Source organism: Oryza glaberrima, chromosome 10 (genome assembly GCF_000147395.1).
Source record: "Oryza glaberrima chromosome 10, OglaRS2, whole genome shotgun sequence".
Classification (NCBI taxonomy): Eukaryota; Viridiplantae; Streptophyta; class Magnoliopsida; order Poales; family Poaceae; genus Oryza; species Oryza glaberrima.
In genome coordinates, this window is record NC_068335.1 from 18,983,135 (window position 1) to 19,010,650 (window position 27,516).

The window sequence follows — 27,516 nt, forward strand, 5'->3', positions numbered from 1 at the left end:
ACGACTATTTGAAAGTTTCTTCAAAATTACTAGGTTGATCGTACTCCTCCAAGGACTTCATACAAGTCAACAGCATCGCTTGAAAGGAGATGGACTGTGACATTGACACCCAATCTGCTAATTGTTTTTTATTCTAGTAAACTCAAAGCCTCTTTTTCTGGGGACTGTACCAAGACCTTTTTTTTGGTCTTCTAGAACTGAACCAACGGTGCACAAGTGGAGAGGTTAGGTGAGCTAACACTCCATTAGCCCATTGGAATAAACGACCGCGTCCGTTGGTGCAGATAAGGTAACGGAAACGATGATATCCGTAGCCATTAGCAAAAGGTGAAGCAAAGTACTCTTTTTTTTCTTTTCTTTTTTAGCACGCCGTTTATCTTCTCTCAATCATCGATTCATTGCTATACGAGAGTATACGTACTTGTGGTGGCAGAGTTTTCAGTTTCGTTTTCCAGCAAAATTTTGGAATTTTTGTACCTTTTTTGTCGAAATTATTTGGAATTTTGATAAATTTTTAATGGTTGAATAAATTTTAACCAAATCGATTTTTTTTAATAAAACCCAGAAATTTTGGGTGCGGTATGTGTTTACCAGTGGGAGAGGAAATTTCAAAAAAATCATTCTAAAATTGCAATCCCTGTATGGTGGTAGCAGTGGTTCGTGTGGATGAATTTTGTGCGGATAAACACAAAATACTTACCTAGAGAGTAGTGTTTTCTGCGGCACAGGGCCAATAGAATCATGAGTTTAACAAAGGGTTGACTACTTAAAAGCCAATTTTTGGCAACGCCCGTCTTTTTTTTATCATTTTTACAGATGGATTAAAAACAAGTTACGTATGCAAAAATGCATCAGGAGATTTGGATCATACGTTATTTGTGAAAATCAATTTTCACGCACGGACGTACATGCCTTGAGATTATAAAGCTTTGCGCTATGATGCAATCTTGTTATTCCTTTATCCTAAATGTATGGCGTTTGACGTTGATAAGGTCTTTACAGAATTAACGTAACTTTTAGCACTAATTATTATCTTAAGGAGTATATTATTTTATTATGCAAAGTACTTTCAAAAAGAAATTTCATTCTCATATATCTAACCTAAGTGTAGTATTTAATAAAGGGCGAATGGTTGAGTTATAAAAAGTTTGATTAAATTTATGTGCTTAAAAATGATACAACTGACTCGAGTTCCCATTAAAAAAAAGACTATATATGGGATAAATAACTTGATTACAAGGGACAGGCAATGTCGTCAGTCACGGGCCTGTCACTGACACTTAACCTACCCCTTTTGGCCTCTTGTGCAAAGAAAATCCGACAAATACCTCTCTCTAATCTCTTCCTTTAACGCAGCAACCACAACACTGACAAGTGGGCCCCTGTCCCCGGCCCCACATGATTAGCACGAAATGACAGCGAAGTGGCTTGACCCTTACTCTCACGAGACAAGATAGAATCAAGCCGAGCCGAGCCGAGCCCGAGTAGCCTGTGAATGAGCCAAGGACAGCATGCGAGCCGAGCCGAGCCGCGTGTCGACATCTAAGCCCATGGAGGGGCATTCCCGTCATTTCCAAGTCCACGGATCCTATAAATCGGCCCCCGCCTCTCCCCCTCCTCCGCTCTTCCTCCCTCCTCTCCCTGCCATTGCTCCGCTCGGCTCGCTGCGAGGTTGGTGCTCCGCGGGTCCACGCGGCGTTGCGAGAGTGAGAGAGAGAGAGGACGAGGTCCTCCTCCTTCCGCGTCCCCCGCTCGCTGTTTCATCCGCTTCTTCCTCCCTCCATCTTCGCTTGTGAGCTCCTCCGCGCGTCGCGAGCCTTACTGGTAAGTTTGGCTCTTCGCTTCTCCCCGCATGTAATTAGTTCCGCGTGGTTTTTTTTTTTACCTGAGGTTTCTGTGGTGTTTCGTGTGTGTGTGTGGGGGGGGGGGGGTCACGATTCGTGTTGTTTTCGGTCGATCTGGGGGCTTGGGGGTTGGAGTGGATTACGGTGCGTGTTTTCTGCATGTAATAATCAATCTGTGTGGTTCGGCGAGGTTTTTTTACCGGAGATTTCTGCTGTTTTTTTGGGAGGGGATTCACGTTTCGGGTTGTTTTCGGTCGATCTGGGGGCGTTGGGGTGTTGGGGGTTGGAGTGATTTCGGTGCGTGAGGGGATTTACTGCGGGTAGTGAGGTGGTTGTTTTTTTTTTTTACTGTTTAGATCTGGTAAAAAATCGTGGAGAGGAAGAGGTGGAGCAGTTAGGTTTCTGGTTCACCTGCAAGGGTTGGAAGGAGGGGTGAAGGGGGGATGGGTGTTGACTTGGGGAGGTCATGTTTTGTTTGTATCTGCGAATTTTAATATTGGGGATCTTGGACTTTCTTTTTGTTTAATATATAGTAAATCGTAGCTGGTTTTATGCCAGTTGTATTATCCGTGACTCGAATTTGGGTTTGGTGGGTGGAATTCGATGGGTTTGGGGGGGGGGGTGGGGGGGGGGGGGGTCAAAATGCGGACAGATTTGGTGGGATTTGGCAGTTGCGGGGTACTGGTCACTGTTGATACTTTTTTTCCCCTCTCATATCAATTCAAATTTGGATGGAATATGCTAGGTCCTCTTGGAATTTATATTGCAAAATTATTCGCACGGTTCAGTTGTATCAACAAGTACAGTGGCACAGCGTGGGTCATAAGCAAAAGCTCCAAAACAAAATTCTGAACGAAATTCTTGTTTTGGGTTGCAGAAACTTCTGATCCCTCCGAAACCGAGAAAAGAGGGGAATCTGTGAAGAGATTTTAGCAGCAGTGCAATGGAGGTATTTGGAAAATCCGTGATTGCTGAGCCCAGCAATGTGATTTACTTGTCCAGTATTCTTAACACAGAAGGGCCAATCCCTAGTCACAAGTGTGACAAGAATTGCCAGAACGAGCACGTCTTTGGCAACATGTACCGTTGCAAACTGACCGGAACCACGCACATCTGCGACAAAAACTGTAACCAGAGGATCCTCTACGACAACCACAACTCGCTCTGCCGGGTCAGCGGGCAGCTGTTCCCGCTCTCGCCGCTGGAGCAGCAGGCGGTGAGGGGGATCCGGAGGAAGCATGAGGTCGACAGCAACGAAGGGTGCTCCTTTAAGCGCAGGCGTGGTGCACAACTGCATCCATCCCCTTTCGAGAGGTCCTACACCGCTGTGTCTCCAATCCCAAGCCAAGTTGGAGACGGCATGGACCTGAGCTAGAGATAACGAGAATCCGTCTTTTCTTGCCCACAGCCGCCTAATGCCGTTGTTTCGACCCCTTTCTCCCTTTGACAGGATGGAACCATAAGAGCTTCCTTCTTTATAGACTTACGAAGGGATATGAGACTCTCCTTGGATGCACCGAATAAATGTCTATGTAGTATCAGTTCTAATTTATGGGACCTTGTTGTAACTCGTAATTTTGGTTGAACCGCCTATTCTGAATTGCATAGTACTTTCTGATAATCATTTGATGCTATCGCTTAGATTATTTTCCTATACTGCATTAATAGTGTTTACTCTAATGTCACTTCGCCATAACCCTTCTATTCCATGTCTTCTTAAGGATACTTATATCTTGTGCATGTTGGTATGATCAACATATCAACTATGTGAATAGCTTGATTGGATGAATGATTTTGTAAATTTGTTATAGATTAATTGGTTCTTATATTGGGGGTGTGAACTAACTGAAATTTCTGCAAGGCTGTTAGTGTGTTGCCTGGCAGGCCGCTGGTAAAGTGCGACTTATTTATGGTTTCTTTTCATATAAACCCTATGTATTTTACATGATTATGTATTTTACATGATTCTCTCTTTTGCAGGTTATGTTTCTAACATTTTTTTCACTGTTCTTTGTTTTTACTCTTGAAATTTATTGTTTTGCAGGGCCTTCCAGGTGCTAACTTTTTTGTGGATATATTTTTATCTTTCATAAAACTATTTGTGTATGATTTTTTTTCTTCATTTGAGTGTTAACCCATTCCTTTCTTGTGCAGGTAAACTGCTGAACTGTCGTTCTGTCACCTTGTGGGAGGAAAAGAACTACTTACACCGGACCACCTGGATCCTTTTGCAGCCTAATCTGATAACTACGTCTCGTGCTGAGCAGCATGATTTCCAATTCCAGGTAATTGCTTGTTATGCAATAACATCAACGCCTTATTGGATAAGATAGTGTTCCCTATAACCCCTTGCATCTGTAGGAGTGACTAGCTACATCATCTCGTCACACTTGTCTTCACACTAAACTTGGTTGGTACCAGCATGTAATTCTGACACTACTATGCACATTTTGTTATCTGTTTTACAACTCTGAATAATTAAACAAATATCAAAAGAACAGCTTTACTAAATCTGATGACACAATTCATGGTAGAAATTATGCAAAAACAATCTTAGAATTTGTAAGATCCAATACACAATTACTAAATCTCTCGTATTCCATCTCTTGTAATATGTTTCCATAAGCATGTTCCTTTCCATGGCCTTGCTTGAGTGTTTATTTTGTAAATCCCAATCACAAATGTTCTGTTCCTCGGCTTGTTCTATCGCTACGCTGTATGTCTTTGCAGATCATGACCCAGAAGACATGAAGCTTTGGTACTACGACTAGAGCCACTGAAACTCTAGGCTGGTATCGAACAAGAGCGCTAGCCTTTAGCTGAACCTTGCACTTTGGGTGCCCAAGCAAGCTGTTGCATTTGGAGGGATCAACAAAAAGTAGCTATCATCTGTAATTTGGAGTAGAAACTCTCTGGAGAAAGCAGACATTCCTGCAACTTCTGTCGCTCTATCCGACTAGCCTGCTTCAGCACAAGCATATTTTGTTCTGTATTTTTTTGTTTTAAAAAAACAAGTGAAACCCTGGCTCTTCTATTTAATTATGAAAATACTTGTGCGCTCCGGCGTGCCCTTTGCAATTCATCCTTGCTCATGAAGTGCGTTTTGTTGCCGGTTTCATATGCCCAGGAATTTGTGTAAAACAGTATTGACGAACTGCGACAAATCAGTAATTGTGAAATTCAGGCAGCTAATAGCAAAGATACCAACTTTGCACAAAAATATTCCTCCTAACATTTTTGGCTTTTCGTCCATGGAGGTTTCTGCAAGTCATACCATGATTTCGGTCTATCTATCTATCGTCCTTTCTACAGATAACACTATAATAGGAACCATAATATTTACACAAGATCGAAACATTGCAGGTTGACGAAGAAGCAGCTGCAGCTGTTATTTACACAAGATCGAAGCACTGCAGGTTAACGAAGCAGCTGCATTCAAGCTGTTTTTTTTGCGACGTTGCTCTTGTCCAAACGGGGTGCCACATCCTGGGCATTTGTGGTGGCGGATCTCACGGTTCCTCTGGATACATGTCGAGCAGAAGAGGTTAAGCATTTGGTAATCACGACTTTCCCAAATACTGTACGAGAAAGAAGCAGAAGGCTCATCGGCAACGACAGAACTGCTCGCAGGGATTTGACGAGTTTCCGACCACGTGAACTTTGTGCGCTCAGGATACAGTAAATCATGGCTTTCTAAATCTTGGTTCACACACAAATCTGACGTGTGGAGATGCAGCGGGCCAGTGGAGACCTCGGTGGCAACCCTGCTTCGGCAGTTGGCCTATACTCCATCCGTCCAAAAAAAAAAAAAATCTTGAATTTCGGTGTCCAACATTTGACTGTCCGTCTTATTTAAAAAAGTTATAAAAATTTTTAAAAGACAAGTCATGCATAAAGTATTAATCATGTTTTATCATCTAATAACAATAAAAATACTAATTATAAAAAAATTTCATATAAGACGAACAGTCAAATGTTGGACACGGAAATTTAGGGTTTGTCTTTTTTTTTGGGACGGAGGGAGTACATGCTAACTCGATCTATTGGATCAGGTCAACAAGCCACATCTTTTCAAAACTACCTAGAAAATCATTTTACACTGATTTTAATAGTTTGGAGGTCAATATATCTAATATCACGCTTGAGGGATACAAATCAGATTATAGTTACAGTCTGTTTGGCACAGCTTCAGCTCCAGCTCCATTTCTCCCGAAGTTGAAGCTCAGCCAAAAAGTTTAAACTACACCTAAAATGTGAGCGGAGCTGGGTGGAGCGTTCTCACAAATTGAGAGCTGGGTTTAGGCTGCTCCACAAATTCACTCTAAACCCAACTGTTGGAGCTAAATTTAGGAGTTGGAGCTTTACCAACATGCTCAAATATTTTAGAGAGTCAAAATGTAGTTTTTCCAAATTCTAATCCCATACAAGTAAATGGATTGAAAACTCCAACATGCAAGGAAGAAGGGAAGGAGAGGGAGGATGACATGTGGGTCTAACATGTCGGTGGGTCCCATAATACTTTTTTTTTTGGTGTGAATGACATATGGGTCCCACGTAGGACAAAGACTTGGTCAAGGCCGCCACGTAGGTGCCATGTCAGCCAAAACAACCTCCAAAACCACCGAGAGATATTTTTTGCACCGGTTTTAATAGTTGGAGGAATCGATATACCCGGTATTATGGTTGGAGGATATGAATCATACTCGGGCGATAGCTGAGGGAGTCCATGTATACTTTTTTCCTTCCAAATTCTAATCCCATACAAGTAAATGGATCAAAAAAAATTGGAATAAGTTCACCGGAGGTCCCTTACTTTGACAGCGAGATATTTTAAGGTCCCTCAACCACAATACCAGAAATGTTCACCCCTAAACTCACTAAAACCGTTCACCGGAGGTCCCTCGGCAGTATTTTTGCCCGGTTTTGCTGACGTGTCATCATAGTCAGCAAAAAATAAAAAAATAAATATGTGTGGCACACATGTAAGTGACACAAAAAAAATTGAGGTCAACAATCCTAGTCAGCAATCTTCTCTCTTTTCCTTTTTCTCTTCTTCTCTTTCATTTTTAGAGGAGGAGCGGTGTCGGCGTGCGAGCTAGGCTGCATAGCGTTGGCGGCGGCGGCAGACGGTGGAAAGCGGAGCGGCGGGCGAGCGCGGCCGCAGAGGGCGAGCGGCAGCGTGCGGCGGCGTGTGGCCGGAGCAGGAGGAGGGGCGGCGGCGCGGCTAGAGAGGGGGGGAGAGGCGGCTGGGACAGCGGCGCTCGTCATGCTCCAGCTCTTCACCGCCGACGTCGTCGTCGTGTTGGTTGACCTCCTCCACGAGCGCGGCAGGCGGAGCAGCGGCGGGCGAGTGCGGCGGAGCGGGGGGCCTGGTCGGCGAGCGGCGGGGGGGCAAGTACGGCTGCGGAGCAGCGGCAGGCGGTCAGCGGCAACCTCTTCGCCGATGCGGCGCACCACCCCCTCTCCCGCCGGCCTCATCTCAGCCCTTGATGTCGCCCTTCTTTTTCTTCTTCGGCCGTGTCGCACCCCAAAGTTCTTTCCCAAGCCTAAATTGAAAGTTATAAATGGTCTCAAGAAAATACTTGTGTAAATCAAGAGAAACCCTAAGAAAGTAATACAAATAATAATCGAATTGGACGTGTGGAATTTTTCTTGAGTTCTACATGTCGAAATTCACTAACAGGATTTTTAGTGGAATTTTCAGAGCCCTAGAAATAATTTTAATCAATTAAAATTGAGCACAAGCAATATGTTAATTCCAGGGAAAATCCTTTTCTTCCTTTTTCTTTTTCTTTTTCCCCCTTTTTCTTTTCGGATGGGCCGCCGGCCCATTCTCTTTCTTCCTCTCCCTTCCGCTGGGCCGACCGAAGGCCAAGGCCCAGCTAGGCAGGCCGCCCCGCCTCTCTCCTCTCCCGGAGTCGCCGACAGGTGGGGCCCACCTGTCGGGTCCTCCCCCAACCTCCCGCCGCCCGCGCCGGTCACCACCCCGCCGCAATCGCCGCTGCGCCCACGCCTCCGCCTCCTCCGGACCACGTCGACCACGCCGCGCATGCGCCGCACCTCCCGCACCCACTCCCCTCTCTTTCCCGCCCGCGCCTGCGCTCGAGATGGCCGGGATTCGATTTTCGAATCCCGCCTCTCTCTCTCCTCTCCCACTCCCCCGCGTTGGCCGGCGATTCCCGCCTCTCTCGGCCACGTCCGGTTCCCTCTCTCCCTATTTAAGCTCCGCCGTCGCCCCCTCTCGCTTTTTCCCCATTTCGCCGAACCCTCCCGAGCTCTCCATCGCTCTCGCACCGTGCATCCACCCGCCACCGCCTTTCCCGCCGCTCCGGCCGCCGCTCGCCGCCGCTAGGTTCACCGCCACACCGCGCTGTTGCCGCCGTCGGGTTCGCGTGGCCGAGATCCACCCCGTCCACCCCTCCTTCGTCGAGGTTCGCCGCCGGAGTGCCGTTCCCACCGTGCGACGGGCATTCCGGACCTCGTCCGCCGCCTTCGCGTCGCCGCCGTTTGCCCGTGGTCGCCGTCGCCGTTCGCCGTCGTCTTCCTCCGCACCGGCCACTCTCGGTGAGGCATCCCTCTTCCCTCTATTCCCCTCCCTCTCCTCCCTAGCCGCCGCTTAGCGCCGCCGCCTTCGCGTCGCCTTCGCGCCGCCGCCTTCGCCGCCGTTTGCTGTCGCCGGCAACGCGTGCGCGCGCGCGCCGTCGCCATCGCCGTGGCCGGTCGGCCGGCCTTGAGCCGAGCCGAGCCGGGTCGCCGCCGTCCGTCCGATCAGCCCCGGGGGCGATCTGGGGCGTCAGTCCCGTGGACCGGCGGTGGACCACCCGCGTGGTCCTGGTCCACGGTGGACCGCCCCCCCTTTGAGCCGCTGCCGAGTGGGGCCCGCGTGCCGGCGCCCCTTTTCCCTCTCTCTCGAGCCGCTGACCGGTGGGCCCCGCATGTCGGCGCCGCCCCCCCTTATGACGTCAGCCCTGGGAATTATTGCGCAATAAATGATTTAAGGACGTTTTGTTATAGTAATAAACACAGTGAATCTTCTAAAATTCATAACTAATTCATCCGTGCTCCGTTTAAGCCCATTCAAGTCTCAGTAGATCAAGAAAAATGTGTAGAATCCATTAAAAATGGTTTTGTTCTCTGTTTCAGTAGTCTTATAGCCTGTTTGCAATGTTTGCCTTGTATGTCGCTAGATTCCGGTTCTTCCGACTCTCCGGTGTACTTCGAGATAGTCGCCGAGGTTTCTCCAGCAGCAGAGCAAGGCAAGTCATGCTTGTCACTTGAACATGTTGATCCTATATTGCAAATGCTCTATTGTTTTTCTTTAAATATTGCATTGTTTTATAATGTTACTATGGGGTGTTTACCTATTGTTACAGCCATGCCATTTTGATACCATGCTCCTGTGTTAGCTTGGGTTATAACATGAATAGATTTTGGACTAGGAATTGCTTAGACATGCTTAGTTCCACTAGCACACAATGGGGAAAGCACACTAAAATATAGACTTTAGGTTCAATTGGTAAGGTTGGTTTAGTACCACCGTTTTAGTGTTGGTTAATTAAAATGAATCACATGGTGGGCTGTGGGTGCATGGTTTTGCTAGTCGCACCCGTGGCAGTTAAGGACCGGTTCGCGGGATGCCCTGGAAGAACTTATCGTACTTACCACAAGCTAGTGTGGGCAACGGCTGGGCTTGTAGTGTAGCTTTCCTCTAGTCGACGCATCCAGGCAAGGGTGGGCGTGATGGAGCGGGGTGGGCCCTGCGACGGCCTCTGTCGCTTCCGGATTCACCTAGGCACGAGAGGGGACTGCCCGTTGCCCGCTGGGGACGGGGGTGAAACCTGAGGTGTGGTGTGCTTGGCTAGAGGGGGTTATGCGAAGGGTCCTGTCACGGCCTCTTTCCGGTATGTCGTGGTGGCATGTCGGCACACGGAAACGTGTCGTGGGGCTGTGTCTTGTGGGTACAGTTGTACACCTCTGATCAGAGTAACACTATTCGAATAGCCGTGCCCGCGGTTATGGGCGGTCAACCAGATTCACCGTGATTAGTCTCACCCTAGTTTAGTCTAATGAAATTGGATAGTATAGGTGGATGGTTGGGCCTGTTGCAACGTGGGATAGCGTTGGACAGCGGATGATCAATATTAATTAATTATTACAACTGTTTAAATCTTCCAACTTCTGTTTATAAATGCTCGCTTTATGCAAATGAACCACTCTAGCTCTCCTTTGATAATTCCTTGCATCATATCCCTATTCCGGTATGACTTGCTGAGTACAGTGGGTAGTACTCAGTCTTGCTCTATTTTTCCCAACCCCAGAGTACGAGTATGTGACAGATGGAGGCTTCTCCGAGGGGTAGGCTTCGTCCGTGCCGTCGAGGATGCCTGTGGAGTGGTGTTCCCGCTGCAGTTCTAGTCAAGGCTTAGCTCCTGTTGTTTTTTCGTTTTTCCGCTGCATCTATGTAAGACTTTTATGATGTTTGTAAGACGTGGATCTGAATGTCAACATTGTCGTTTGTGTACCCCGGCCGGTCCTGGACGGGGATTTTTATGCACATTCTGCTTGGAATTCTATCCGCGAATTTCTGGGCGTGACAGGCCGCGAGGGCATCGAAGGCGTTGAAGGATCTCATGCCGCCGCCGCCGCCGCCCTCTTACCGGTGAAGAAGAGGTTGATGGGCTCCTCGTCGTCGTCGTCATCCCCGGGCAGGGTTGGTAGTGGATGCAGATGAGGTGTTCGATGTAATGCCGGGGTGGTTGTTTGGTGCAGCAGAAGGACAGCAGCGGCGGTTCAGGGCGATCCTGCGGGCGACGAGCGGGCGGCGGAAGCGGCGCTTGACGTGAAGAGCTTCTCACACGAGCTCAACATGCGCGGGCCGCTCCTCCACCGGCTGCAGCAGCGGAAGCCGCGCGGGTGCGTGAACAGCCCGGAGGAGTTTATCGGCGCCATCAGGACCAAGTTCATCAGGCTCAAGGAGGAGGTCGACGCCGAGCTCGGGGTGTTTGCCGGGGACCTCGTCGGCACGCTCGACAAGGCCGACGGGGGCGAGGAGCGCGTCGTGCTCGAGGACCTACTCGTCGTCGCGCAGCGGTGCGCCAAGATGAGCCCCAAGGAGCCCCGTCGCTGTCTGCCTGCTCCGCCGCTCGCCTGCCGATGCCGCCGCTCCGCCTGCCTCCAGCCGCACGCCGCTGCTGCTCCCCGTCTGCGCCGATTGCTGACTAGGATTGTTGACCTCACTTTTTTTGTCACTTACATTTGGGCCCCACATATTTATTTTTTTATTTTTTGCTGACTAGGATGCCACGTCAGCAAAACCGGGCAAAAATACTGCCGAGGGACCTCCGGTGAACGGTTTTAGTGAGTTTAGGGGTGAACATTTCTGGTATTGTGGTTGAGGACCTTAAAAAATATTGCTGTCAAATTAAGGGACCTCCGGTGAACTTATTCCAAAAAATTTCAGGAGCCCACAATCTTGGCCTTTCCACGAGTATGGCCCATACATTTTGGACCTCAAAAACCAGGCCTAAATTTGGACCAGTGGAGATGACGGCGGGCGTGTGGACGCTTCCTGATCAAACGGGGCCGAGCAGTGGCAGCGGTCAAGCCACGGCCATCCACTCGACTCCACCCTGAAATGGCGCTCGCCGCTGCTCCCCTGCTCCGCCTCCCGATCTCCCCACCCTCCCCGCCGCCGGCGCAGACGCCGCCGCCTCTCCTGGCGTGTAACTCCGTCAACGGCGTCCGCCTTCGCCCTCGGCGCAGCAGGCAACCGCGCCGCGCCGCCGCGGCGGCGGCAACGGCTTCGCTGGTACTGCGCCTCGCACTGTTCCTCTCGTGGTGGGAAGTACGCTGCGCGGGGCTAACCCCCAGAGCTGCTTGCTTGCAGGCGGCGGACACGGAGCGGCGGAAGCACGAGCTGCTGCGGGCGGTGCAGGAGACGGGGAGGGGATTCGCGGCGAGCCCCGACCAGCGCGCGTCCATCGAGGAGGCCATCGTACGAGACCGGAGACCCCTACACATTTGAATCTCTCATCTCTCCTTCGTGTTAGGCTGGGTGGGGGGAAACCCCGATTTGCGTGCTGCGTCTTTGTTGTTGTGTAGGTGAGCGTGGAGGAGCTCGGCGCCGGGGAGGGGTCGCCGCTGGACCTCGCGGCGCTCGACGGCACGTGGAGGCTGTGCTACACCTCGGCGTCGGACGTGCGCGTGCTGTTCGAGGCCGCCGAGAGGCTCCCCCTCCTGCAGGTGACTTCTGTCTGTTCATCGATTTCGTTGACTAATTCGACAATAATTTAGTCCTTAGCAACTGCAGATGCCGATCATGCCATAATTTTAGCAGTTCTCAGAAAGGAAAAAAAATGGAAATGTCTGATAATGTGTGAAATGCTGGGTGAAAATTAGCGTCTAATTTCGATCTGTTTTGGCGACTTCAGCATTCTCATGAAAGCTTGAACTATTAGAGATTTAAAAAGTTGCTTCAGCTGGTAGTACAATTGCTCTGTGATATTGTAATTGTGAACTACAGATTGAGGTAAGGGTTGGGATCCATTCAGCCATGTGATGGGGGTTGTGCTTATGGATACAGGTGGGGCAAATATACCAGAAATTCGAATGCAAGGATAGGTCAGATGGTGGGGTTGTGCGGAATGTTGTGCGATGGAGCATTGAGAACTTGCTGGAGGTAAAATTTTTAATGTGCGTCTATCTTTATTCCTTTCTTCAGTTTGTTCTCAAGAGTGTTTCTCTTTGTGGCCATCTTGTTTGGTGCCATCGCAAAGTTGGAATACACCATGTGTCCTTGACATGCGCCATGTAGTCCTGGGCTGCACATGTAATTTTCACATGCTGTGGTATCTTCTAGTTCACACATCTTTGCGGTGGTACTTTCCTAAATTTCTCTTTTGTTTCATGATCCTAACTTCACCTTACAGTTGGTAGTAGTTTTTATCATCCATTCATCCTTACATCTGATTTCATTCATTTGAGATGAGATGTAGCTGGAATTTCAACTGTTTACATTTTTATGTTGTACGGATGCTATTAATTGTGATAAGACAATATGCAAAAGGATGATTTAATTGTTACCTTGAAGTTTCTGGTAGGCTGACCAACATGCAATCTTGCTTTGCCTTTAGTATCTCAACAGCGTCAGGAAAATGACCTTCCTCTAGGCTGATTATGTTGTTCTATAGTCTAACTCTCAACATGGCAACTGTTCATCTCCATGAGTGTTGATATACATAAAAGTATGATAGTTACAGCTTTGCAGTGATTTAAAACGTTCTATGAAATGTTTATGAATTTATTATTTCCACAAATAGTATTATTTTATCTTTATGGAATCATCTTCCTTTTTTTTCTTTCATGTAGTGCAATCTAACTCGAATTTTCAGATAGGAAAAATGCTTGTTCTTTTTTCATCTTTTGCATTATGTAAACAGTAGACTTCCAGATCATTGTGTATTATTGATAAACCACCATTTAATTTCTAGTGTTTAATCTCAATGTTTTTTAGCTCTTTTATGCTTGATTGTTTTTTGTGCTCTCTATAGGAGCAAGAGGGTGCAACACTGATGGTCTCTGCAAAATTTGCTGTCATGTCTAAGCGCAACATCTTCCTTCAATTTGAGGAGGTAATTTTCTGATTTGATAATATATAAACCTCTTATTTGATTCAAGTGTTACAAATGAAAAAAAAATGGCATCCATGTAGTTATATTATACTTACTTCAGCATGCTATGGTTAGCAGGGATGTGATATCCTCTCACCAAGTAGCATATGAAGTATAGCAGTTGGCATTCTCCATGATTGTATTCTCGTGCAAGATGGTGCTATGATGTATACATGATGAAACACATTATATCTTCATAATTCTAACATTCTTTTAGCAACCAACCGAAGGATGAAGCAGCCTACCCAAATCATCTATTACATAATTCCAGTTTTCTTGTTCATGGATATGAGTCATTCTGTGCTTTATTCATTTTCTGCTATTGTCATCCACAATTTTATAGTTATGCCCTCTAGAGAGTTACTATTATGCTTTCATTTTGTTTCTCTTTTTTAGTTTTTCATTATCAATCTTCTTCTTCTGTGGTTTTGATATTTAGTTTAGTTGCTACTTATGATCCATCGTTTAACAGGTTGTTGTAGAAAATATCAAGATTAGTGAGCAGCTACAAGCACTAATAGCTCCTGCTATACTCCCTCGGTCATTTTTTAGTCTTCAGGTAATTTCCTTTTTTTACTTGCATGTTACCCTTATTCCTTCTTAACTTCTTTCGTCTGTTTTCCCCCCTTTTTTGTCATCGACAAACTTAGGCATCCATCTATAAGAGTTATTCCCAATTTTAGGAGCTACTAGTATCCACAATATACAAATATTAATGTTTTTCTGTTCTGCACTTCTGCTCTGAAAAGAGAATGATGAAATGGGGAGTTATTAACATTTAGGACCAGCATTTGTGCATTTGAGATGTGTATTGCAGTTAGGATTTACCTTACCATCAGACAAGTATTTCATTGCAGCATGTTTATTATTGTAGATATTGCAGTTCCTTAAAACTTTTCGAGCTCAAGTTCCTGTTAACGGCCCTGAAAGGTATGTTTCCAGTGTATGTTCTTTCATTTCTTGCTTCCTGTGTTCTGTAAGTTCCAGTTTAATTAAAATCTCAGGAGATCACCCGGAGGACTATATTATCTTTCTTACCTTGACCGCGATATGCTCCTGGGGCGATCGGTTGGTGGTGGAGGAGTTTTTATTTTCACAAGAGCACAGCCTCTTTTGTGATGATTTCAGAATTACCAGGAGTATACCATTTGAAGGCGGCAATTGAACCCATGCAAGAGGTATATATAGTTAGAAAGTTAGCAACACTTTACAAGTCCCTTTTTCATATGAAATCTGATTATTTTCTTATTATCTCTTCTTCTTTTTTTTTGGGAAAAAAAAGAACTTGCATGCCAAAACAATCGTCAGTTTTAGTTCAGTTAGTTAGCACCTTCTCACTTTATATCTTGTGCATTAGCAAACATGTATACAACACTGAATGTATTTTATCTCATCAGTTATTTGTATCAATGCCACATAACTCCAGCACTACCCTTTTATTGCATAGAGTTCTTCTGCCCCTTAGCAGGGAGTCTTCAACATCTGTTGTCAATGCTCATGCAATGTATAAAATTGTACCGATCTGCAATATTATAATTGATGTTGTTGGGCTTTGTTTTAGTTTAATTAACCAATGGTGGATTAAATAAACACTCTATTCAATGAGTAAATAAGATATGTTTGTTTCTAAACAAAATAGTCAGATAGGTTTATAATTCTATTTGGTGTGAGCCCGCAACAGATGATATTAGCTGAACTTCCTTTTGTCATAGTGCCGTTTATTGTAGATTGTTATCAATTTGTCACAGAAAATTGTTTAAAGCTTTTTCCTGAACAAATTATTGACCTCCTTGCATACTTGGGTCCTTTTGCATGCCATTGGAGCCGACATGAAGCTTGATAAACGATATAAACAACTTTCTTAAGTACTTACATATGATACCTGGGTTGTAGGGTTACTGGAACTAACTACTATCTCTGCTGCTGTGAACTATGAAGTTAATTTAATACCTGCATCATCATAAAACAAAACCTTCTGCTGCTATACCTGTTTAGGGGCATGCATTTGTGGGGGCATTTCTGAATTTTCGGTTGAGTGAAAAATGTTTTGTATAGCTTGACAAGAAAAATCTTGACTTTCTTTCAAAAACAGATATGTAATTTTAAGTTTATGGGGTGTCACATTAATGCGCATATATTTCCCAAAAGAGGGGGTTCACCCAAAAAAACAACACATGCCGTTTCTATAATTGGACAGATTTTTCCTTGATGTCTCTAGAAGAGCCTCCTTTGGATCAAAGCTATCACATGGACCATACCACTGTGCCGATATAGACAAATTTGTGGTAGTCTATTCAGAAAGTAGGACATGTTGGTCTTGTGTCTTGGCCTGGTAAAACTGGCCACTACTTAACTTCAAACAATGCTCATGCCCAAGTTTGTGTACACTGAATTTGACAATACTACTTGGCCCAATTCTGTGTATGCTACAAAACTCTCTGCTGCTATGTTGTAGCAAACCACATTATTTGCAACCTACTCTGTATTAAATAGTATTAATAAAAGATACTACTAGTAAAAATCACCTCCAACTAAAAAGTCCGCTATGCGCAACAGCTTACATTTTTTTTTATCAATTAACCACGGAAGCCTGTTTTTGAATTGGCACCATAGACCAAAAGAAAAAAGATTAAGAAAAAACAAAGATATCTTGATTGCCAAATATTAAACCTTGATGTAGACATTTTTTTTGTTATGGGAATTTCATAAGAAGCAAAGCTTTTCTGTCAAGGTGAACATGGCAAACTCTATACCACTTGTTTTGGTGGGTGGTGGGGAGGTGGAGGGGTCATGATGGGGCCTCAGTCCTCAAGCTCTCTGCATCACATTTTTGGTTCAACGCCAATTATCGCTCTTTAGTCTTTGCTACATTTTATAGTCCCCTGAGGCTGTGTTTACTTCACACCAAAATTGGAAGTTTGGTTGAAATTGAAACGATGTGACGGTAAAGTTGGAAGTTTGTGTGTGTAGGAAAGTTTTGATGTGATGGAAAAGTTGGAAGTTTGAAGAATAACTTTGGCACTAAACACGGCGTGAGTCCTAAAGGAATTTGCGCCTCTTGAGTTGTTTTCTGTTCAATTGAATCCTGTTAGTATGATGGACAATTTGATCTTTCTTTCTTATGAAATATACTATGAAGTTAGGCCCTGTTTAGATTCCAACTTTTTTCTTCAAACTTCCAACTTTTCCGTCACATCAAACTTTCCTACACACACAAACTTTCAACTTTTCTGTCACATCGTTTTAATTTCTTCAAACTTTCAATTTTGGCGTGGAACTAAACACAGCCTTACCTGAAGAAAATTTACTCATTGATTTTCTGACTTCACTGGAGTACCCGGCCCATACTGTGAGGTTCCCATCTTTTAGGCACCTTTTGAAATAACACCATACCTGTAGTACTGTATACAGGTCAAATCATGTTTGAAAGAGGTTCCAATCATCACTTCATCTATCTTATTAATGACATCTTCTTGGATTCTTTAAACAAGCTCATTGCGCAAATGTCCTAGTCATCAAAATGTTCGACCTCTAATTTCAGTAATTGCAAACACCCATCCACTATTCCAGTGATGATGTTTATCTTTTACGAAATATAAAACATTGGATAATTTTCTTGATGGAAGTGTTTGCAGAAGAATAAATGAATGAGGAGTGTCCATGTTTATCATTGTATCTGTATCCAAGCACAGAAATGGGAAAATAGATTAGCAAGCAACGTTTCACGCACTACACTTTCCTCTTTCACAAATATCCTGTTGCAACGTAATTCCTATAGCCAAACATCGGGAGCCCAATGGATTTGCTTCTTCTTCTTTTTTTTTTTTTTTGGCACTGGGGCACCAAACTGGCACCTCACCATGCGATGAACTATTACGCCATGCAGTTGGTTAATCCTTATGATTCGTATAGTTACCATTTTTCTAGTGTTCCTAGTTTATTGTCCTTTCTTTCTTTTACTCTGCAACCAACATGCTTGAAGTTTAATTGTTTCTACATGATGATTTTTGTACAGATTGTGATCAAAATAGTGCTCTTAGTTTACTTTTTATTGTACCGATATCGGTGACGTTTCATGGAAAAGTCTAGAGAGAGAAAAAAAAAGCTTGATTTATCATCTGGTGGTGCAGTCGTTTTCTCTCATTGTGTGGCCTAACCGAGGTCGTATCTCATAGAGTTTCGTTTCATCTGTGTGCTCTATAGGTTTTCTATATCCACTGGATTGATTTCACTTTCGTTATATTTTAGCTCAGTTTACATATTATGTGGCCAAATTTCTACATCATCTGCGTGCTTTATTGGGGTGAACTGATTGAGCTGGCCGTGTACAGTTGCAATCCCCTACTTCTAAAAAAAATCCATTATGAAGGGAGAGATGTAGTACTACTTTATTGGTTTCATGTCGTTGTCTGATTATTTTCAGTGCTCTTTTTATTTACTACTCTGGCTGTGTTTAGTTCAGTGTAAAGTTTGGATTTTAATTGAAATTGGAAATGATGTGACTAAAAAATTGTGTGTATGACAGGTTGATGTGATGGAAAAGGATCCAAAGTTTGGATCCAAACTTTGGATCTAAACACAGCCTCTGAAAGTAGATGAACTCTTGATCGCGTTTTTGTGGTTACCCTGAGAGCTCGTTATAGTTTAACTCAATTCTGTCTCTGAAAGACTTTCGGTTGCTTAATTCGTTAAGCCCTGTTCCAGTTTTCTCTGAAAATACTGGTCTTGAGTTCACTCTGCCCAAAACAAACCAAGTCTTGAGTTCGTGTCAACAGGGACACAGGGTCAATTCAAAAGACTGAAGCTGTAGCGTTCAAGCTTCAACCTTAATCCAAGTCGAGCTTTTGCCAGACATCCAAAGTCGACGAAGAGGTCCTGCCTCTGTTTACTTTCGGCAATTATAGCTTTGGCCTTTGGAAACCTGAAGGATCAGTACCCAACAACGACTGATCTCTTTCAGCATGTATATACATCTCAGGTAAATTTTACTGCCCTTCACAGATCGCACACACAAAGTACACACCACTTCTTCACTCCATCGGAGCAAAGAGGGAAAAAAGAAAACGTACATGCTTCATCATACAACACCCTAGCAATGATCCACTGAAAATTAAACCTGGTCGTTCGTTCGTCGGTCAGTCCATGCCGGCGGCGACGGCGGCGGTGCGGCGGCCGGACGACGACCGGAGGACGCCGTCGGCGAAGGCGAGGCGGTCGGAGAGCTCCCTGACCTGCTGCTGGTACTCGACGGCCTGCGCCATCGCCTCCGCCTCCAGCTCGCCGAGCTGCACGCACAGCCGCTCCTCCGCCTCCTCCGCCACCGCCAGCGCCGCCAGCGCCGCCTCCAGCTCGCGCCGCAGCCGCTCCTCCCTCGCCGCCGCCTCCGCCGCCGCCGCCTCCAGCTCCGCGTTCCTCCTCATCACCTCCTCCGCCTCCTTGGCGTCCATGGCCGCCACCGCCACCTTCCTCGCCATCTCAAAATGCACAATGCCGCAAGAGCGGGAAGGTTCAAAGCGCTGGAAATGGGGTGGAGTTCGTTCGTGTGGCGTGTTGCTCCGGGTGTCTTCGCGGTTTGGATCTCCTTTTTATAGGCGGGAAATGGGGGTTGCAGTTGCAGGTATGATGGTGAAGCCGCGAAGATCGCAGACGAGAAGGCGTCCACGTTCAACGAACCGAGCCGGGCACGCCGCGAGGTGTCGGTGTACGGGTACAGAAGCGCTGGGTTTACCACTACTACACACAAATGATGCCATCCGTTCCGTCATCTCGCCTCAGAGACCATACCCGTACGTCTCCTTCTGTCCCCTATTGCTGTCTTGTTCATGATTCATTTCGGGACATGAAGACGGTGAAAGGGAAACACTGGGCGATGATGGAACATGGACGTGCCTCTGATTGGAATTCGGCGGTGGTTCTTACGGTTAAAACAAGGTTATCATCGTCTAAAAAAAGTTCAAACCAAGGGTATGGATATGGACGTAAAATTAAACAACGGTTTCTTTCTAACACTAGCAAAACGCCTATACTTGGAGTACGTTACAACAGATTTAAAAATTATATATATCTGAAGTTCTTAACTTGAAAATATATATTTCTCATAAAAAACATATAGAGTTTGCAAGCAAATATCCAACCAAAAAGAACAAGCCACATGCACAAAAGTATACTCCATTTAACTAGCCTTAGGGGCTGTTTGGGATGGGATCTAGTTTTTTTTTTTGTGAGAGGGACTAAAATAAATCCCTCCCATCCAAACACCACCTTAAGGTGTTATTTAGAATATGTCACATCTAGTACTAGGTTGGTATTTTATGAGACGGAGGGAGTAACATTCGATTCGATTGTGTATTTTGTGAATGTAAAACTGAAGTAAACAGCTGGGATTGGAGAACCAACCTGACCAGTTGGATCGTACACATCAGGTTTGACGTTATTGAGTTCAAGTATGGCAGGTCCGTGAGGCTGATCAGCTCATGAGTGCAAGCGAGCGATCGAAAGGCACGTCTTTGCTGGCGCCTGTACTGTGACAATTGACAGGTCGAGAAAAACCTCACATCTCATCTTCGTTTGACGGTGAGATGCTCACCAATCATCACGGATACTCTCTCGCTCTGCCCATAAAAGATCATTTTTTTACTACGAATCTAGCACTTCTGATTATAATTCTAGACAAAGAGATGTTTAAATTCGTAAGCAGAAGTTGATTTTTTATTAGATGGAGAAAGTAGGTGATATAGGCCCTCTACGTTCAAAAACACAACTGCTGTTTGAAACATGTAAAAAAGCATGAGGTCTCTTGGAAACGGAACGGAGGAATATAAGATTTTATCGGGTTTGAAGGCCCAGTTTGAAACATATTTTTTAATGGAATATTGAGACATATTGTTTACTTGATTAACACAATAAATTAATATTTTAAAAAATAAACTTTACAAATAATTTAGAACAAGTGGTGTAGACAATATAATAGAAGTTATTTTTTTAAGAAATCGCATTCTTACAAGCGTGTAGCAAATAATCCGTGATAAAAAAAAGTTAAAAAGAACTTATGATAATCCTACTCCTTTGTCCCGAAACATATTACTCCCTATGTTATAGATGTTAACATATATAAATATGAGTAATGCTAGAAAGTCTTATAATATGAAACGGAGAAAGTACCATTCTAGTATTTAATATTATAAAACCTGGTGCAATCCTAAAATAATATTTTTCATCTAACTAACCAACGTTCAACGTTCATTCGAATTTCTTCCTATTTACTCTAATCACGAACCATCTCTTATTTAATAAGGATCACACATGATGCAAAGGCTGAGATTCTTTTTCCACTATCTAAAGAAGAATATAACGAGTATCATTTTCTATCCATTCCTAATCTTCTTTTTTAATCATGAAGTTACATCTACTTTGGGTCAGGGGGGACGATATTTTTGCGTTCCAAAGAGCCAAAAAAGAAAACTACACCTGTATACTCACTCCGTCCCAAAAAAAAAAGACAAACCCTGGGTTTCCGTGTCCAACGTTTGACCGTCCGTCTTATTTAAAAAAAATATATAAAAAAGTTAAAAAGAAAAATTCACGCATAAAGTATTAATCATGTTTTATCATCTAACAATAATGAAAATACTAATTATAAAAAAATTATATATAAGACAGACAGTTAAATGTTGAACACAAAAACCCAGAGTTTATCTTTTTTTTTTTTTTTTTAGACGGAGGGAGTATGTCGTAGTTTTGTGTTTGGACTTGTCTGGTGAGGTGAGCCTAATCAACACAGGAAATGTGCAGCACTGTGTGCAGATGCCGCATCTCTATGGCCTTGCCGCCTCTTTCGGCGATGAACGGTCATCACAACCCTTGGCGACCGTTCATCGCCTGCTAGCTATAGCTATATATGCGGTCACATGCCAATGTCACGGCAGCAGGCGGCAGCGACGTCTGGTCCTTCTCATTTGATCGTGTCCCAATCTGTTGCCGTTGTGCCATTGTCTGTGCTGCCGTGTCACGGCGACATGCATTATATATCTCAGAATGCAGTACATTTTTTTAGATAATGGATTATATTAAACCCGGCCTCTACACCTTGTGAGGGTGTACACAGCCAAAACCATAGTCACGAGTACAAAAGACTCCTCCCATTACATAGGGACACACAAATAAAAGTATAACAAACGATTAAAGAGAAATAGAGGCTAAACTTCAATTCTTCTTCGAAAATTCCATCCAAAGGTAGAGAAGAACTCCATAACTCGCTTCTCCAAAATTCTGCACTTGACTTGAGCTTCTTCTCCTTCAACTTTTTTAAGAAGCAAAGACCAAAGCCTTGCCCAATAAGTTGCCTTGAATATTACCTGTAAGAAAGAAATATGATTGTAGCCGTTAAAGACTATGTCATTCTTACTAAGCCACAAAGCCCAACAAATTGCCGCTATGCCCTCCCAAGTTTGTCTTTTGAGTTTAGGTTCAAAACCATTCAACCAATTACCAAACATATGAGCGCAACTTCTGGGTTGTCTAACCCCGAAAGTAAAATAAACCGCACTCCATATGTATCTAGCCATTATACAATCAAAGAAAAGGTGTTGTATCGACTCTTTAGAGTTACAAAAGCTACACAATAAGCTACCCTTCCATCTTCTCTTAGCTAGATTATCCTTTGTTAGAATCACCCCTTTATTCAAATACCATAGGAAAATCTTAATCTTTAATGGAATTCTTAGCTTCCAAATTAAAGATTTCTTAGGTATTACATCATCAAACATAAGTAACTTGTACATAGAGTTTACGGTAAACAACCCTTGTTTATTAGTTTTCCATATGAATTGGTCAAGATGACTTGTCAGGTTAACATTAGCCACTTTCGAGACAATGACATACCAATCTTTCAAGTTTTTCCCAACTATCGCTCTTCTAAAGGACACATTCAACGGTATCGTTTCCAAAACCTTAGCAACTACTGTATTCTTATTTTGAACCAGGTTGTACAAATTAGGAAATTCTTTCTCAAGAGATTTGTTTCCCATCCAACAATCCTCCCAAAATCTAACTTGTTTCCCATTTCTCACCTTAAAGTGTCCAAGTAATTGGAATGATTCTTTTGCCGTCATGAGACTAGCCCAGAAATGAGAATCTCCTTATTGCTTTTGAACCTGTAGAATGGTTTTTTTTTTGCCAAATATTTTTTTCTAAGAAAATTTTGCCAAATTCCCTCTTCATTGATTAACTTAAAGATCCATTTACTAAGCATGCACTTATTTTGAATCTCTAAGTTCTGAATCACTAAACCTCCACACTCCTTGGGTTTGCAAAGTACACTCCATTTGGCCAGCCTATACTTCTTTTTATGTTCATCACATTGCCAAAAAAATCTGGATCTATAATAGTCCAGTTTTTTTAAGATACCTTTAGGTATCTCAAAGAATGAAAGCATATACATTGCTAGACTGCTTAGCACTGAATTGTTGAGGAGTAACCTCCCTCCTGTTGACAGAAACTTTCCTTTCCAGCTACTAAGCTTTTTTTCGAATCTATCCTCTAACTCCTTCCAGTCTTTGTTTGCCAGCCTTTTATAATGCATTGGAAGGCCTAGATATCTAAAAGGGTAGGACCCTATCTTGCAGCCAAATAGAAAAGAAAATGCATTTTCTACTTCCTTAGCTTTTCCGTAACAGAACATCTCACTCTTATGAAAATTGATTTCTAAGCCTGAAAGCTTCTCATAGGCACTTAGTACCATTTTCCATAAAGATAATGGTATCATCTGCATATGGAAAAATTGACAGCCCGTTATCTACCAAATTCGGAATTACACCTCGTGTCATTCCTCTTTCAGTCGACCTATTGATTAGAATTGCCAATATATCCGCCAACAAATTAAATAAAATTGGTGATAAGGGATCCCCTTGTCGCAACCCTTTTAGATATCAGTACATATCTGATAGTAGTGCATGTACTTTATTTCTGGCCGAAAATGATGATGCCTGCCCGGCGACAAAGCTGATGGTCCAAGCAAAACATTTGTTGACAAACTGTGGCCCTGTTTGGATCCGGAGGGCTATTAAATAGCCCTTCAGAATCTTGTTATTTAGGAGTATTAAACGTAGATTACTGACAAAACCCATTCCATAACCCCTAGGCTATTTTGCGAGACGAATCTAACGAGGTATATTAATCCATGATTTGCTACAGTGATGCTACAGTAATCAGCCGCTAATTATGGATTAATATACATTATTAGATTCGTCTCGCAAAATAGCCTAGGGGTTATGGAATCGGTTTTGTCGGTAATCTACATTTAATACTCCTAAATAGTAAGATTCCGGAGGGCTATTTAATATCCCGGAGGATCCAAACAAGGCCTGTGTCTTGTTTGCTTGTACTGTGGTGTCACTTGGGTAGAGATGGCAAATTGGCAATGGGTGCATGGGGTCTGTGATCCGAGACTCTTGGGTATTTATTCTTTTAAAAGCTAAATTTAGTTCAATTCTCAAATTTTTGGGTATGCTATTATGTATGTTATCTGGTCACCGGTATGTGTCAATCCATGAGTAAAAATACCTATATGTCTAGCCTTAAAATTATAGGTAGCCCAAAAACCAAACAAGCGCAAAAGATTAAACCGTAATATAAGATCATCTCACTCGGGCATCTCTCAACTCTAACCGTATCATATATCTTGCTCACGAGTCGTGAAGCGATCGTACATGGTCAGGGAGCAAGATAGACTCGGGTAAGCCTACGGGGTTGGAAAATTGGTGGTCACCATCTCTTCCCTATCCCATTCTAGTTGTATCCTACATCTCGCTCACGAGTCATGAGACGGCCGTGATCAGAGAGCAAGCTAGATTTGGGTAGGCCAATGGAGTTGATAAATTGGAGACATTGAACTTTTTGCCACTTTTAGATTTGATGTTTAACTATTTGTCACCCATGTGTCAATGACGTGTAGATTCGAATGACAAATTATTAATTGCAACATGTAAGAGTCGCGAACAGATATTTTTTTATTTCCAGGAAATTGGGGGGGTCACCGTCTACTCCCTATCCCATTCAGCTAATGGTACAGGTAGCCGGTACCTGCATAGATGTGGGCATAGGAGAAATCATGTACTCGTAAGTGGATGTGGATGTTAAAGCGAAAAATTTTAATTTGCACGGGTTTGGGTATAGAACCACGAAAACCCGAAAAATATATATCCATTGCCATCTCTACAGTTTGGTGGTTGGGAGTGTAATTCTCAAAAAAAAAAAAAAGGTGGGCATGTTCTAGGCTTTTTTTTGTTGGAGGAGCTAGATTGGCTATGGCGGAGTCGTCGTCATCATCATCGGCACGTCTTCGGTGAAACGACTAAGTTCGGGAAAGGCGCGAAGCAACCAACTGAGCGAAAGTAAGGGTAACATCTATAGCTAGAGATAGCCCGTGCGACTTTGTGAGCTGAAGCGAATTGAATCCAACGATTGGATATCCGTGATTCTCTTTTTGCCGGAAATAATACGGTGACACTGCATGCCTTGTCACCTTATCGTTGCAAAAAGAATGTTTTTTTTTTCTTCTGATCGTGCATTGCAATCGATTGGAATATTGTTGGTACGTTGTCCAAACTCCTTTCATATATGATTTATTTTGGGTAAAAAACTTTTTAATTAGTATTTCTCATAAAATTTTTCAAGGTTGACTTTTCTATTTTATTATCTATATATAATCCATTCATTTGTGTCATCGAATAAAAACTGTGAATTCAGTTTCAACCATCATTCACCATCCATCAACAGTACTTTACAACATGACATTAGGGTCAGTTTGGTGGATGGTTAACCAACCCTGAGTTCCACTCGAGACTCGAGGCTGTTGTTTGGCCCGATCTTTCGGTGAGTTGATGATAACTATGATTTGGGAGAAACGTGGATGATCCGACTAAAACCGTACAAGACGTTGTGTTGCGCCTTTGCGATCGATACACCTCTCCGTGGGTTGTTGATCTTGCCGGTGCAGATCAACCTTATTCCTGCAAGCAAATCGAAGAAACAAGCAAGAACAAGATAAAAGCAATCTGAATTGCAAATAGGAATGAAAACACACGATAAGTTGGGGTTTCGGATACAAGCAAACGGACGGTCTAGCCGACACGCGCGCTGCAAGGAAGTAGCAATGGCTAAACTTTCATTTAAACAAAACTCAAGAAACCCTGAAGGGGTACCTACCTATTTATAGGGATGGGAGGACGACCAAGGGGTGCCAAAGGTCGTTCTCCACCTGGTTGGGGCGCACCCCACATGGGCCCCACTTGGGCCGGGGTCCCAGACGAAGTTACAAGCCCATAGGCCCATTACTGGTGATGCAGCACTTTGTTGCTTCAATTGCGGCTCACTGAGATGGAGTTTTGCAATGAGGCTGGATCCGTTGGAAAGAGGACTCCGAGAGCTTTCCATCAAGTACTCACGGGCTGAAAACAGAGCTCATATGGAGATTTGGCGGCCGTTTGAAATCAACAGTGCAGCAGGTGGCCGAATCGGATTCCAACACTTGAAGGCCTTGATCTTGATGTCTTCTTGTTTATGCATGATGTGAGCAATGGTTGTATCCGTACTAGCCATGGTCACATCATCCTCCCCTTCTTCACAGAAAACCGTCCTCGGTTTTTCCATATGGTGCTCTTTGCGTAGTCCATTTATAACAACCTGTTTCTTCCAATCAAAACAAGGCAAACTCGAGATAATTTTGTTAGCAATAACATGTCTCTCTAGCTTGCATGTTTTATGCACATCTACAGGAGGTTCTAAATCCGAGTAGATGTAAACTCTATGCACAAAATATATTCCAAGATCATTATATTCGCCAAAGATATGAAATATAACATTGGTTGGACATGGCAAATCAGACTTAGCAAATAATTTCTCCTTCAAATTATCGAGCTCACAAAAATCATCAAACTGAACATAGCCCAAAGTATTTAAAGAAGATCTCAATTCACACGCCTCTACTTCATTAGCAATGTGAACAACATGCTTAAAATCAGCGCAGTAAGAATTAACAGTAGGAATAACAGTAGGAATAGCATGGATATAAGTGAAGCATTATCACACAACTCTTCTTTATCACAAGGAACAACAAGTAAATCAACTTGTAACAAAGGAATTTCAGCATTTGGTTTCATTAATGGTTGCTCTACTATAGCATGAAAAGTGGACAAATTCAATTCATTAACAATACACTCACCTTGATTAATTTCAGCACCATTAAGTTTACCTTTGATGCCCTCTTCGGATGATGGAAGTGCCTCGACTTTGAGTGTGAACAATGGGATTGGCGGTTCATTCATGTCTCTCTCCTCTTTTCCATGATTATGCACTTCCTGCAAATGGTTAGTAATAGAAGGCAAAAACATAGCGTGTTGCTTTTTCATGTCCTCGTCTATTTGACTTTCAACATTGCAAGCAAGTTGTAACAAATGAGAAAGAGATGTATATCTTTGACAATCAAGCATGTCCTGAATTTCTTTATTAAGCCCACGTAAAAACCTTAATTCTGTAGCTTCTTCGCATTCATCTAAACCACAACGTAATAAACAAGCATGCATATCATGATAGTATGAAATAACACTTTTGGTATCTTGTTTTAAACATTGTAGTTTGTTGAGCAGAATATCAGCGTAATACATGGGAACATAAATATTTCTGAAATATCGTTTCAGGTCTTTCCAAGATTGTGGTATTTTGTTATGCCTACAAAGATGTTTCCAATCATTAAAAGCATGTTTAATTAAAACACTAGAGGCACACATAACCTTTTGTTTCTCAGACAAGACATGCTTTTGAAATTCACTATCAACCGCTAGCTCCCAATTAATATAAGCATGAGGATCATAGTTTCCCTCGAAATAAGGTAATGCAGATTTGATCTTAGCTAGAACAGCATCACTTATCTCGTAAAGGTCGTGCTGATCACTCCTCATGCCTTGAGCATAGTTACCCCCAATAGTCTTGCGTAACCCTGCCATTGT

At 43.5% G+C, this 27,516-nt stretch overlaps 3 protein-coding genes across 5 annotated transcripts; 2 read left to right on the forward strand and 1 right to left on the reverse strand.

Annotated features, from left to right (window-relative positions):
• The first annotated feature begins 1,610 nt into the window (after positions 1–1,610).
• Positions 1,611–3,468, forward strand: LOC127752482 (uncharacterized). The gene is made up of 2 exons (XM_052277875.1): positions 1,611–1,824; positions 2,722–3,468. Exon 2 carries the CDS (start codon positions 2,788–2,790, stop codon positions 3,217–3,219), a length of 432 nt encoding a protein of 143 aa, XP_052133835.1. The 5' UTR covers positions 1,611–1,824; positions 2,722–2,787; the 3' UTR covers positions 3,220–3,468.
• Positions 3,469–11,422: 7,954 nt separating this feature from the next.
• On the forward strand, positions 11,423–18,329 carry LOC127752780 (probable plastid-lipid-associated protein 10, chloroplastic). Of its 3 annotated transcripts, none has more exons than XR_008012417.1 (9): positions 11,423–11,652; positions 11,731–11,838; positions 11,946–12,086; positions 12,427–12,522; positions 13,394–13,474; positions 13,986–14,072; positions 14,388–14,443; positions 14,518–14,691; positions 18,039–18,329. XR_008012417.1 is itself a non-coding variant. In XM_052278187.1 (8 exons), the coding sequence occupies exons 1-8, from the start codon at positions 11,479–11,481 to the stop codon at positions 14,630–14,632; spliced, it is 858 nt and encodes a 285-aa protein (XP_052134147.1). In that variant the 5' UTR covers positions 11,424–11,478; the 3' UTR covers positions 14,633–14,957. The 3 variants fall into 3 exon arrangements, 1 of the variants encoding a protein (XP_052134147.1); XR_008012416.1 differs by lacking the exon at positions 18,039–18,329 and adding an exon at positions 14,796–14,957; XM_052278187.1 differs by lacking the exon at positions 18,039–18,329 and having other exon boundaries at positions 11,424–11,652; positions 14,518–14,957.
• Positions 18,330–18,374: 45 nt separating this feature from the next.
• LOC127752781 (protein RESPONSE TO LOW SULFUR 3-like) lies at positions 18,375–19,090 on the reverse strand. Its single transcript, XM_052278188.1, has one exon. The coding sequence runs from the start codon at positions 18,985–18,987 to the stop codon at positions 18,649–18,651; it is 339 nt and encodes a 112-aa protein (XP_052134148.1). The 5' UTR covers positions 18,988–19,090; the 3' UTR covers positions 18,375–18,648.
• Positions 19,091–27,516: the final 8,426 nt, after the last annotated feature.

Bases quoted from the DNA above. Each gene is read 5' to 3' on its own strand.
- LOC127752482 (XM_052277875.1), top strand. From the start codon at position 2,788: ATGGAGGTATTTGGAAAATCCGTGATTGCTGAGCCCAGCAATGTGATT.
- LOC127752780 (XM_052278187.1), top strand. From the start codon at position 11,479: ATGGCGCTCGCCGCTGCTCCCCTGCTCCGCCTCCCGATCTCCCCACCC. The intron at 11,653-11,730 runs GTACTGCGCCTC...GCTTGCTTGCAG, and splicing joins CGGCGGCAACGGCTTCGCTG to GCGGCGGACACGGAGCGGCG. The intron at 13,475-13,985 runs GTAATTTTCTGA...ATCGTTTAACAG, and splicing joins TCTTCCTTCAATTTGAGGAG to GTTGTTGTAGAAAATATCAA.
- LOC127752781 (XM_052278188.1), bottom strand. From the start codon at position 18,987: ATGGCGAGGAAGGTGGCGGTGGCGGCCATGGACGCCAAGGAGGCGGAG.